At 42.4% G+C, this 14138-nt stretch overlaps 1 protein-coding gene across 1 annotated transcript in view; it reads right to left on the bottom strand.

Annotated features, from left to right (window-relative positions):
• Positions 1 to 2749: 2749 nt before the first annotated feature.
• FLACC1 (flagellum associated containing coiled-coil domains 1) overlaps positions 2750 to 14138 on the bottom strand; it is a 35793-nt gene continuing 24404 nt past the window's right edge. The window contains exons 12-14 of the mRNA XM_075529825.1: positions 4093 to 4182; positions 3856 to 3965; positions 2750 to 3011 (exon numbers count right to left, since the gene is read on the bottom strand). Coding sequence (XP_075385940.1) covers positions 2882 to 3011; positions 3856 to 3965; positions 4093 to 4182 — 330 coding nt within the window. The 3' untranslated portion in view covers positions 2750 to 2881. The remainder of the gene's footprint in view (positions 3012 to 3855; positions 3966 to 4092; positions 4183 to 14138) is intronic.

The following is a 14138-nucleotide window of genomic DNA, read 5'->3' as shown; positions in this document are numbered from 1 at the left end:
CTTCACTGTCCGACGTCTTCCTTCATCCACTTTCCTGTTGTACATCCCCCAGGGAGGAGATTGTGTATAGATCCCTGTAATCGGTTCCGCCTTTCCACTTATAACACTACACCTACTCCTCACTTACTACCTCATTAGCTGACATTTTGCATTCATAACAGTAGGAAGAGTTCTACGGTCTGTTTTGTGCAGTGTTTGCAGTAGCAAAGGGTGAGGTGGGAGGTGAGAGTGGACCTGGTGTGATCGCTAAGATTGTATATCAACTTGGCTGGACCATGATTCTCTGTGGTTTGGCAGTGATGGCATGATCCTCCCTTTAGTAATATGATGCAATCACCCTCTATTTTTGCAAAATGATGTGGTCTTTAGAATCTAGTCATGCTGATAAGTGAAGAGTGGGTGTATAATTACTTTTGCCCAACACTATGCTTAATTGAACATATCACTGTTATTTTGCACTTTTCAAGGAAATAGAGTGTAGTAATGTTTTTTCTTTCTGTTTCTTCAAATGGTTTTTTTCAAAGTCATCCTAATCTCTGCACTAATAGCAGCCAGTACTAGACATTTATAGCCACTATAATAGCCATCATCATAATTTTAGATGTACTTTTAGTGAAAATATTAAGCTTTTAGTAGATGCAAAAAATAAACTGTTTTAAAGAAAGCAATCATATAAAAATTTTTGTTTTTTTAAATCATTTTATTAGGGCTCATACAACTCTTATCACAATCCATACTTACATCAATTGTGTAAAGCACACTTACATATTCGTTGCCCTCATCATTCTCAAAATTTGCCTTCGACTTGGGTTCCTGGAATCAGCTCCTAATTTTTCTTTTTTCCCTCTCCCTCCCTCGGTGGTCCCCCCTCCCTCATGAACCCTTAATAATTTATATATTACTATTTTATCTTATCTTAAAAAGTTTTATTTTAAATGTCAGATTGTTTACATATTTGCTATCTACTTGCAACTGAGGACCACCTAAATTCATTCTCTCAAAGCATATTAAGAATTTTTTTAAAAAGCAAAAAGAAGAACTTAAGAACCAATCATTTAACCTTGACCATGGTGTTCATGGAAACATGCAACATCTCTAAGACACCAGGAGAGCCAGTATGGTGAAAGTCATTTCCCTGAAGGAATTCTCGAACTTGCATCTCACCTGCCTGGGGTTAGTATCCAGGGGCATGGAAGCGACCCCTCTCAAAGCCATGGAGAGACACGTTTGCTACCTGACTTCATTACATGACAAACAAACAGCCAGGCGCTGAGGTTGAGCAGCAGGTGTGCTCACAGCCAGCCGACACATCCGGCTGGTGAGTGGGACAAGCGCCCCATAAACTGCCACCTTCTTCCTGCCAACCAGTGTCCTGTGGGCAAAGGAAAGAGGCTCCCATATTCGGGGAAGACTCTGTGTAGACTGGGGTTTCATGAGACCCAAGGAAGGTCCTTCTTGGCACATTAATAGCACTTCGAGGGCATTAGTGACAAATTTTGTGTGTTTGCAGTCTGTGCTGGAAAGCTGTGCTCCACATGGCCTGAGCAGGGTTTTTTGTTTTATTTTTCCCAAAATAAGTGTAAATCACAGATATTCAGGGGCCAAAGCTTAGAATTTAAATTATTTCATAAGGGCTTTCTACTCTCTCCCCAAATTATGTTTGTAGCAACTTTTCCTCTCGCTCTTCTCACAGTATTAAACTATAGAGCAGTGTGCGTGCACTACTGTGTGCCTGTGATGCTGGCTTCCTGGCTTGAAGTTTTATGTTCTGTTCACTGAACAGATTAGGAATTAGCTATTTTTAAAAGTTTTTTTTTTTTACATAAATTGTTTAAAAGATATTAATTTTAAAAATACACCTTAATAAAAATGTGGTTTCATTTGACCATTCCTTGGAATCAGTGATGTGTGTGAATGATGGTTTATTTGCTGATAACATCTCTCTGGTTGACTGAGACATATTTCAGTTGTCTCCCAGTCCCTCCAACCCCGGTGTCGGGAGACCCTGAGTGGCGCAAACATTTAACACAGGTGCTTTCAAACAAAGGCCTGCTAATCTCCTTCTGAAGAATCAGCCATCAAAACCCAGTTTTCCTCTGATGCACCCCTGAATCAGAATCCCATCGGTAACTCTCCAAGGCCCCTCCAAAGCTGGCTCACACCATTTAAAAAAATGACTTGCCAACATTTAAATGTTGGCAGAGGTCTCCTAAAAACCGTATGACCTTCTTTGGAAAAAGAAGAGGGTCAGAGAGCCCGGATCGCGTGGTCTTCACCCCTCCCTCTCCTCCTCTCCCCCCTCTCCCCCACCCTCGCCGTGCGCCTCCCACAGAGGCCACGTGCTGCCGCGCTAGTGCTGCTTGAGACAGGCAGCCCATGGCGCTTTCGCGCATCCCGGCCCTGTAGGCAGCGGAATTCTGGCAAAGCTTTTGAGAAGGTAGTCAAATTCTTCTGAAGTGATTCCCAAGCTGTTTGGGAATCTGAGTGGGGAGGGGAGGGGCAGCACACATACACCTAAGAGAAAATGAATTTGGAATCTTCTCAGTGAGCTTTCTTGCCCAGTAAATACTTCAAAGGAGAAAAAGGCACAATGTTTAATAGGAAGAGCGTTGGCTCAGTCTCTCTCTGTGAAGGGAGAAGAGGAAATGAGTACAAGGCCAGAAGGAAGCTCCTTCCTCCAACAGAGCCACGCACCACTGCACGATTGAGGGACCAGTCCAGCCTTCCAGACCACTGAGCAGAAGGCCAGTCATGGGAGCGTGGAAACAGAACAAGGCAATCCAAGAACGAACTCATCAGGACACTTCTGCAGACAGCCTCACAGGTGCTCCCTGGGCACACAGAGCTGCTGTTCTTGCTGTCTTCAGATGCGGGAGAGGTTTCATTCTTGTTTTCTGGTCGGGCCTCTGCCAGCTTCTAAAATATCAGGATAATCTTCATAAAGATTAACAGAAGCTAATCTCCCAGATCGCCCTTCATAAGTTTCTTCATTCTTGGAAACTAGTTTTTGCCTGTAGAGGAAGGGGAAGATGTATTGTTAATGATGCCAATGGGTGAAAGGGACGTGGCTATTTGAGGAAAGAGGAACGTGTCTTTATCACATCAGTGAGTGGCAGTGGCTTTGATTGAGTGAAGTAATCATGTTTGGATGGCAAGTTCTCATGCTAGGGATTTCTCACTAATTCCATATGAAGAGTAACTTTCTTTTACTAAAGGGTTGGGCCCGATAAGTTGTAAATGATATAAGACGCTTCTTTTGGGAACAATAAAATTTCTGTCTCAGACTCACTTCCCATCAGAACCAGATGCAGCACCAAGGGTAAGCCAAATGAAAATCCAAGTTGTTATTGCAAAGTGGATTCTGACTTGTGGTGGCAATGTGGGTCACAGAGAACTGAACTCCACAGGGGTTGCTTGGCTGTCATAGCTACAGAAGCAGATTGATAGGCCTTTCTCCTGCAGCACTGCTGGCTGGGTGGGACCCACTCCTTAGGAGTTGAGTGCACCATATTTGTGCCTCCCCGGGACTCAGAGGATAAGCCACCGACCCTTCAACCAAGCTCTCAGGGCAGATGGGTTTCAAAATAACCATCAGTCACAGAACTACATAAAGTCAGGGCTTGCAGATGGATCTGTGTATTCTTTTACATAAACAGATAGACAGGCAAGTGAGGGAGGTTTAGATCAATCCCTAATCCACCTCAAATTATCTGTCAGACCTTAGGCCAGCCAATTGCTGTGGCCAGGTGCAAAGTGACATACCTGCCTCCTAAAAAAGTGTGTTGACCTCACTGAGGGGCAGGCACTCAGGCTCGTGTCCATTTCTCTCACCCAACTCCCTAGCAGCATACATACTTTAACCGAATGTTTTCTTGTGTCAGGAGCTGTATGGTGGATTTATACTTCTCTTCCGCTTCAGTAAACTTGGTCTGGAGTGTTTTCTCAAGATACATCACTGCAGTTTTCTGAAAAAGAGAAGTGTTATCTTTTCCAAACCAACAGCCCCTGGGGTAGAGTAATACAGCCGAGCTGCACAGGGCTCTAGCTGTGTGTTTCCCGCCAACCTCCACTCTCACCTTAGGCAAGACCCACCTCTTTCTGGAGTTCCAACTGGGTTTGGTAGAGGGTGGTGTTAAGTGATTCGAGGACAACGGCTTGTGCATGCAACTCTTCCTCTATGGTCTGTACAAGAAGAAGTTGTTTCAGGCCCCAAGACAAAGAGACCCCGGCCCTGTAAGGCACCTGGATTAGAACCTAACATATGCACAGTCACTACCCTTCACCTGTACCCCGCATAGCCAACTGGCCACCACACTCTTCATTTTCCCACCTCAGTGTCTCCAGATCTAGACCTCTTCAGCTTCACTGTCACTGTCCCAGACCCTGCCCTCACCAGCATTCACACAGGTTGTTACAATGGTGATTCATCAAACAAGTATTTATTAAATTTTCCTACTGCGGGAACTCTGGTGGGACAGTGGGTTACACACTGGACTGCTAATGGCAAGGTCAGCAATTCAAAACAATTAGCCACTCCATCGGATAAAGATGAGGCTATCTACTCTCATAAAGAGTTGCAGTCTCAGAAACCCACAGGGACAGTTTGACCTTAGCCTATAGGGTTGCGATGAGTCCAAATAGACTTGTTATCAGTGAATGTAGACATATATGTTATCAGCCTTTGTGGATTATACATCTTAAGAGAAGAAGATAGGGGAAAATTAAATAAAATACTCACAATAATCAATTGTCATAAGAAAGAAGGAAACAGGGGATGCTGGAAAGATGGAGACCATGTAACACACACTGGAGAACTTCATGCTAGTCAACACAGGCGAGCCTAGAGTGGAAAACTCTACTCTTCCAGGTCACAGGAGGAGCATAAAAAAGATCCACTAAGCTTTAAAAAATGACAGGCTTTTGGCTTACCACCACAATGACTGGCTAGGAGTTAGCTTTAGCCCTGCCACAGTCGCAGTTGGTGCTGGGCTACCTTGGCTGGTCCAAGAACTCTACGTCAACACTGCTACACCTGCCATTGCCTTGGGTCTATATTTAAACCCCTCAACCCCCATGGTCAGGCAATTGGGGCCTCTTTTATTTCTTAAAAATAAATCTTCTCTCTTTCCTGCCAAAATCACAGCTGGCTACAGCTGGCCTCCAGGGCACTCCACATCACCTAGGGTACCCCCTGCCTGCCCTCTGTGGTGCTCTATGCCACAGTGGGCCATGCTGCCACAGCTTCTCACGTGACTGACCGGCACACTGCCACCCTTGTGTCCCTCAACTGCCTGACTAGTGTCCCCTGAGAGTGCCATACAACTTGTCCTCCAAATAACAGAATCCCAGCTGGTCAGTGAGGGAGTGAAATACCAATGAGATAAATCAGTAGCCTGACACTCCAATTCAGTTGGCTACAGGAAGTCCAGAAGCATTCCTATAAGCCTCCCAAAGAGATAGTCCAGTGCTCTTTGCTTCTCTGGAAAGTGGCGCTGAGCTCCTCTAAAATGACACACAGACAGCAACCAGCCGAACAACCTCAATGAAGAAAAACAACAACAGGAGAAACAATATGTAATGTCAGAGGAAGTGCTGAACCTAATGACGTGCATAGAAGAAGCAGATGTTGATTTACACAGAAAGAAATCTTCAGAATGCTGTTGGAGTCATACAGGATAGAATGGAAGCAATACAGAAAAAGGATGAAACAATAGAGGAGATAAAGGCCACACACTGAAGGGAAATACAAGAGTTAAGGGATGAAGTAATAAAAGAAAATAAGTTAACAGACATCACCAATAGACTAGAAGACGTGAAGAATCATACCAGTGACATCAAGGACAACCAGGCAGACTTCAACAAACAGAAAATACAGTCAAACAAGTTAATCAAAGAAGCTGAAGAAAACCTAAGAACAATGTCTGATGCTATGAAGAGGAATAACACTCGAATAATGGGATCACCAGAATAAGACACAACCAAGAAGTCAACTGTAAAAACAGTAAGGAAATTCCTGGAAGAAAATTTCCCCAGCTCAATGAATGAGAATCAGGCAACAATTCAGGAAGCAGATAGGACACCAGCTAGACTGTATCCCAGGAAGAAGTTGCCAAGACAAATAATAGTTAAATTGTCTAATTTTGAGGAAAAGGATAAAATCATAAGAGCAGCTGTGGGGCAAAAGGCAGTCGCCTATAAAGGTACTCATATAAGAATTTTCTCAGACCGATCAGCAGACACCATGATGAAGAGGAGTGAGTGGAGTAACATCTTCAAAAAGCTGAAAAAGAACAATGCCAACCCAAGAATTCTCTACCCTGTCAAACTATCTATCAAGATAGATGGAGAAGTAAGGTCTTCCCAGACAAGGAAAACTCAAAGATTACATTAAGAAAAACCCAATTCTACAAAAATATTCTTACCAACCCACTCTAGTCAGAAGAACAACATATAGCAATCAGAAATAGGAGACTACCACATAGAGCAACTCCACCCAGAGGTCAACATATTGAAAACAGTCCCCAAGATAACATTAGCTCAACACTGAAAAGAAGATAAGAATGAACCTGAACCACCCACCCATACACACAATGGACTGACAAAAAGGGAGGTAGGAAAATATCCAACATAAAAGGTACAAGATGACAACACGGAGTCCACAGTCAATGGACTGAACTCACCCATTTACATACCTGGATTGGCAGACTAGCTCAGGAAACATAACCCACCAATCTGTTGTCTACAAAAGACAGATCTCAAGCTCATAGACAAAAATAGGCTGAGAATTAAAGGCTGGTGAAAAATATACCAAGCAAACAGCAATCCAAAGAAAGCAGGGGTTGCAATCCTAATCAGACAAAACTGATCTCAAGGTGCAAGCCTTAACAAGAGATAAGAAAGGGCATTCTATAATGCTCAAGGGATCAGTAGACCAAGATCCCGTGAACATAATAAATATATACATGCCCACCGAGAGAGCCATGAAATTGATCAAGCAAATGGTCCAAATATGAAAAAAGAAATCACAGGTTCAACAATCATAGTAGGTGACTTTAATACACCATTCTCTGAGATAGATAGATCACAGGGGAAAAAAAGCTTAACAAAGAAGTTACAGAACTAAATTCCTAGATAATTTGACCTACAAGACATTTTTAGAGCTCTTCACCCACATGAAAAAGTATTCATATTCTTTTCAAGTACACATGGCACATACTCGAAGATAGACCACACGCTGGGACACTAGTCAAGCTTGAGTAAATTCAAGCACATGGAGATCACTCAGACTTCCCTCTGAGACTACTACACAATGAGGCTGGGAATTTTATTTAAAAAGGTGATTAAGAAAACAAGGGAAAATAATTGGAGATGAATACCTCCTTACTGCAAAATGAATGGGTACTGGTACAAATCAGAAATGAAATTATGAAGCTCTTAGAAATCAATGAGAATGAGCATACAACGTACCAAACCTTTGGAACACAAAAATGCAGTTATCAGCTGAAGCTTGATAGTGATAAGTGCACACACAAAATGTAAGACAGACTTATGATTGATACACTGTCACAAATCCTCTAGCAATTAGAGGATAGTCAACAGAATAATCCTACTAATAGCAAAAATAAAAAATAAAAAAAAATAGTAACAATAAACGCAGAGATAAATGAGTGGGGAAACAAGAACATAATACAAAAACTCAATCCAGCAAAAAGTTGGTTCTTTGAAAGAATTAACAGAATTGGTAGACCATTGGCAAACCTAACCAAATAAAGGAAGGAATAAACATCAATATCCAGGATGATGGATGAAACAGGAGAAATTACAATGAACCCTAATAAAATTAAGAGATTAATTACACAGTACTATGAAGGTGTATACTCTAATGAATTCAACAACTTGGAAGACATGGACAAATACTTGGAAAAACAATCCTTCCCTAAATTATACCAGATGGATGTCAAGGACCTCAACATACCCATAGCAATAGAAAAAATAAATAAAGTTATCAAGGGAATACCAACTAAAAAATCCCCCAGGCCAGACATATTCACAGGAGAACTCTACCAAGCTTTCAGGAAAGAACTGACACCAATCCTACACAAACTCTTCCAGAGCATAGAAAAGGATAGCAAGTTTCCAAACTCTTTCTAGGAAGCTAGAATAACACTGATACCCCAAATGGGCAAGGATCTACCAAGAACTGAGAACTACAGACTGATATCGCTAATGAACATGAATGCAAAAATTCTTAACAAAATATTGGCCCATAAAATGCAAAATTACATAAAATGAATAATTCATGATGCAGTGGGATTCATTCTAGGGATGCAGGGGTGGGTCGACATCTGAAAGTTCATCATCAATATTTGCTACATTGATAAGAAAAGCGAGAAGAACCACATGATAGTATCGATAGATGTAGAAAAAGCATTCGACAACATCCAACATCCATTCCTGTCAAGAAGATAGGAATGGAAGTAAAATTCCTTAATATAATACAAGACATATATGAAAATTCAAAGCCAACATAGTAATCAATGGAGAAAGATGAAAACATTCCCACTGAGAAAGGGGACCACACAAGGATGTCCTTTCTCCCTCTTTCACTCAACATCATACTTTGAGTCCTAGTTAAAACATAAGGCAAAGGAAATACATTAAAAGAATTCATCTGGGGAAAGAAGGGGTGCAACTATCATTATTTGCAGATGATATGAATCTATATATTGAAAACCCCAAAAGCTCCACAAGAGGAGTGCTGGAAGGATAGAGGAATATGGCAGAGTGGCAGGATACAAGATGAATAAACAGAAGTTTATTGGATTGCAATATACATCAGACAAGATCATGGAAGAGGAGATTAAAAAGGCGGTACTCTTCACAATAGCCTAGCACAAATGGAAATTTCTAGGGATATAACGCATATACTTGTGTAATAAGTCGAGTTTTTCAGCACATATTTAATGCACTTTTTGTGGTAAAATTAGGGTCTTCGGCTTATATTTGGGTCAGCTTATACTTGAGTATATATTTGTATGAGGAAAACTACAGAACACTATTACAAGAAAGCAAAAGTGACCTCCACAAATGGAAGAATTCTCATGCTTGTCCATCGGAAGACTCAATATAGTAAAGATGTCAGTCCTACCCAAGGCACTATATAAATTTGACACTATCCTGATACAAATACCAACATCTTTTTTCAAAGAATTGGAAAAACTGACTACCAACTTCATAGGGAGAGAAGGAACCCAGAATTAGCAGAGAACTCTTCAAGAAGAAGGAAAAAGATAGGAGGGCTTGCTTTACCTGACTTTAATACCTATTACATAGCCACAGTGGTCAAAACAATGTGGTACTGGCATAACAACAGATACTCAGACCAATGGAAAAGAACAGAAAATGCAGAAATAAAAAACATCAGCATACAGACAACTGATCTTCAATAAGGGGTCAAAAATATCATATGGGAAGTGGATGCCCTCTTCAACAAGTGGTGTTAGGGAATAAAAGGATATCTATCTGCAGCAAAATGAAGCAAGACCCTCACCTCACTCCATGCACAAGAATATAAAGTCAAGGTGGATCACAGATCTCAAGGTAAAACCCTAGGGCCATCAATGAGGGAATTGGGACAAAACTAAGAATGTTGATGCAGGGAGTACATAAGCTAGTGCAGATAGGGAAGTATGCAAACACAGAGGAAGCACAAACTGACAAGTGGGATATATTCAAGATAAAACACCTGTGTACATCGAAAGACTTTGCCAAGAGAATAATAAGAGAGCCCACAGACTGGAAAAACATCTTTAGCAATGACACCGCAGACAAAGGCCTTATTACTAAAATCTGCAATACTTGCTAGCCTACAAGAAAAAAAACCCCACACAAGTAGCCCACTGAGGAGGTGGGCAAAAGACCTGAGCAGTAGTTTCCAAGGGCAGAAATCCAAATGGCCAATAAACATGAGAAAATGTTCCTGATCATTAGCCATAGTGAAATGCAAATTAAAACAACTATGAGATACCACCTAATGCCCTCAAAGATAGCCCAATACAAAAAAATCAGAAACCAACAAGTTCTGGAAGGGGTGTGGTGAGATAGGAACTCTCGTCCACTGCTGCTGGTCCTGTAGGTATGTGTAGCCACTATGGAAATCAATCTGGCAATACCTAAAACAAATGGAAATCCAGCTACCATATGATTTAGGAATCTCTCTACTGGGCATATACCCAGAAGTAAGAAAGAGACCAAGACCAGAGATCTGTGCGCCAATGTTCATCATGGCGCAATTCACAGTGGCAAAGAATGGGAAATAATCAAAATTTCTATCAACTGATGAATGGATGAAAAAAACTCTGGTATATACACACAATGGAGTACTATGCAGCCCTAAAAAGATGTGATGAAATCATGAAGCACATTGTCTCGTGGGAAGAGTTGAGGAAATTATGCTAAGTGATGTTAGCCAAGCACAAAGGGACAAGTACAATATGAGTCCACTGAGGTAAGCTCAAAAGCATAATAGGCATCAAGGATAAGCTACTTAATGCATAATTCCATGGTTGAAGTCCAGGCCCTTTGGCAGAGGTCAGACCCAACCCAGGGATGCATATGGCAGCCAACTAAAAATTAGGGGGAAAGGGGGAAGAAGAAAAAAAAAGACAAGGATGGTGGGAAACAGGACACTAATCCACCCATGGGGAGGGTACTGTTTATGTTTCCACAGGAAAAGGAGAGAGGGACAAGACCTCAACCTAGTGCACCAAGCCTTGAGGGCAACCTACTGGCATGGAGCAGTGAACTAACACAAAGGATGATGGGGCTGGCCCAAGCTGAGCTTTGTTGACCCTCTCCCCAGAAGAATGTAACACAGCGGACAGCACTGAATATAGCCTGGGGAGAGTGGCAGATATGACCAGATCACATGGACACAATCTAAAAGGGAGAGAAGGAGAGAGAGAGAGAACCTCATCATGACCCACCAAGCCCCGAGGATGACATCCCTGCTCAGGGGAGCCAATGGACAGCGAGGACCATAAGGCTGGCCCCACTATGACATACTACGTCCCCTCTCTGACTCACAATGCTACCGGGGACAGCACTGGAGACCCTGTGAGGAAATTGTGCCTGGTCTGCCCACACATAGCGGGGCACACATGAAGGGAGTGCCACGGGGCAGCCAGGGGAGCAAAGTAAGCAAGTCCTTGAGGAATCCTGACTCGGCACCTCATCAGACCCAACTGGGAAACATTCATAAGGGTCAGCAGACAGATCTGGAACTATTTACAGGCTTTTTGTTGGTTTGTTTGTTTTGTTTCTTTTCCCTTTTTCTTCTTTCACGCTATGTTTATCTATATAAGATAGGCAGGATAAACAATACTGAGGAGAAAAAACAGGACTGGTGGTTCTGGGGGGACATGGGAGAAGAGGGGATGGGGAGCCAACAAACTCAGGGACAAGGGAACAAAGAGATGTAAAACTGATAGCAAGAAGGACATAGAATGCCTGGTGGGGTTTGAACAAGTGCAATGTATCTGAGAGGAATTATTGAGAGCTGAATGGAGGGTGAGCATGATGGTGGGACAGGAGTTAGGTGAAAGGAAATAGAGGAAAGAAATAGGAGGCAAAAGCTATTTATAGAGGTATAGGCATGTATATATGTAAATATATTAATTTATAACAACAGGGATATAGGTCAATGTACATATATTTATATGGTAAGTATTAAGATAGCAGATAGACTTTGGGCTGCTACTCAAGAGCTCCCCAAACATAAGAACACTTTGTTCTAATAACCTGGCACTCTTTGATACCTTCCCAACATGATCACTGAAGACACAATGGGTGCATAAGTAAATGTGGTGAAAAGAGCAGATAGTGCCCGGCTATCAAAAGATATAGCATCTGGGGTCTTAAAGGCTTGAAGTTAAACAAATGGCCATCTAGCAGGGAAGCAACAAAGCCCACATGGAAGAAGCACACCAGCCTGTGTGATCATGAAGTATCGATGGGATCAGGTATCAGGTATCAAAAGATCCAAAACAAGCACTTATATTGATGCAAACTAGGGGGGTAGTACTGGAGACCCAAAAGCCCACCTGTAGACAATTGGGTATCCCCTTACAGAAGTGTTATAGGGAAGGGATGATTAAATACATATCAACATTCCTCTAGTTTCTGAATGCTTCCTCCTCCCCACTATCATGACCCAGTTCTACCCAAATCTGGCTAGACGGAGTATGTACATTGGTACAGATAAGAGCTCTTGATACATGGAATTCAGGACAGATAAACCCCTCAGGAACAGTGGTGGGAGTAGTGATACCATGAGGGTAGGGAGAGGGTAGTGGTGGGATAGAGGGAGAGGGGAAACTGATCACAAGATTGAATATATAACCCCCAACCCATCCCAAGGGGGACAAATAATAGAAATGTAGGTGAAGGGAAACAACAGGTGGTATCAGGTATGAAATAACAATAATAACAATAATATATAATTGAGCAAGGATTCATGAGGGTGGGAGGGCGAAGGGAGGGATGGGAAAAAAGAGGAGCTGATATCAAGGGCTCAAGTAGAAAGAAAATGTTTTGGAAATGATGATGGAAACATATGTACAAGTGTGCTTAATACTGTTGAATTATGTAAAAGCCCCCCCCAATAAGATGGTTAATAAAAAAGGAAATAAAGAAGGAAACAAAACAAGGATGAAGCTCGAGGAGAAGGCGTATGAAGGACTAGGAAGGGTGAGCTTGGAACTGAGATTGGTTAGGGAAGTACCCTCCAAAGAGGGAGCATTTACACTGGACATGAGAGCGGAAAGAGGGCTGTGTAAATACCCTAAGAAGGCAAAGCACTCAATGCTTCTGAGGACCTGAAGGCACATCAGTGGCTGGAATCAAGAGAGCAAGCAGAAGAGTGGGCCGAGGTGAGGAGAGAGAGAAATGACAGGGCATCCTGGACCTGAGAAATCTCTTTGTTAACCAAAGACAAGGAAGTACCACTGCAGGGTTTGACACAGAGAAGTGACACAAGCAGTTCACATGTAAGTAACACATGTGTTCTGTGGAGAATGGGTTGGAAGGTGGCAAGAGGGGAAGCAAGGAGCCCAAGGAGAAACAGTGATCTAATGTGTGAAAGTATATCATATTGGAGACAGAGATGGATTTGGCATGTGCTGCAGAGGCATCACTGGAACTGGTAAGTTGATAAGGGGTGAAAGAAACTAGTGATGATTTTTGAGGTTGAGACTTGAACAGCTAGTTAGTGGAAGTATTCCTGGTTGACAATTACAAGGGGTCAGATTTCCAGGAAAGGCAGGAGTGTGCAGTTGGACACATCACGTTTGAGGTGTCTCTACATCATCAGTGTAGAGTGCCCAGTGAGCAGTTGTTTATACAGCCTAGGGTGCCGTGGGGCACTCACAAGCGACGTATTGAACTGATAGCCACAGGGTCAGCCATTCAAATCCACCAGCAGCTCCACAGGAGAAAGGTGAGGTTGTCTATTCCCATAAGATTTAAAGTCTGAGGGTCTCTGAGCTGGAATTGACGTGCTGGCAGTGAGTGAGTGATAACAGGCCTGGTGTTTCGAGGAGAGCAGGCAGTAGGGTATTCGTCTGAGAGCACATGATCGAATTCTGCAAGACCAATGACTAATTCCTTGCAAATACCCCTTTTCAACAACATAAACCTGCAACTATCCACATGGGCCTTGCCAGATAGAATACCAGCAATCAAATCAACTACATCCATGGAGAGAAATGATGGAGAAGCCCAACCTCATCCATCACAGTGCCACCAGGGCCAACTGGAACAGACACTCAAGTGCCCCTCTGCAAATTTAAGTTGAGGCTGAAGAAAGTGAAAAGAGCCAGAAGACAGTTTTGGGTACCGTATATACTCGAGTATAAGGCAACCTGAATATCAGCCGAGGCACCTAATTTTACCACAAAAACTGCCTAAAAAATGTGCTGAAAAACTCTGCTCATACATGAGTAGATATGGTATATTTCATTTGAATTTTAGAGACCATCTCAAGAACTGTTTGGCACGCGGAACACTGATGAGAGAAGACCAGACAAGTTGTTATCAAATATATCATACATGAAGAGACTTAACAGTCATTTTAAAAGGTG

Source organism: Tenrec ecaudatus, chromosome 13 (genome assembly GCF_050624435.1).
Source record: "Tenrec ecaudatus isolate mTenEca1 chromosome 13, mTenEca1.hap1, whole genome shotgun sequence".
In the NCBI taxonomy this organism is placed as follows: domain Eukaryota; kingdom Metazoa; phylum Chordata; class Mammalia; order Afrosoricida; family Tenrecidae; genus Tenrec; species Tenrec ecaudatus.
Note: the sequence above shows the minus strand (reverse complement) of the source record. Positions and strands in the feature narration are given on the sequence as shown.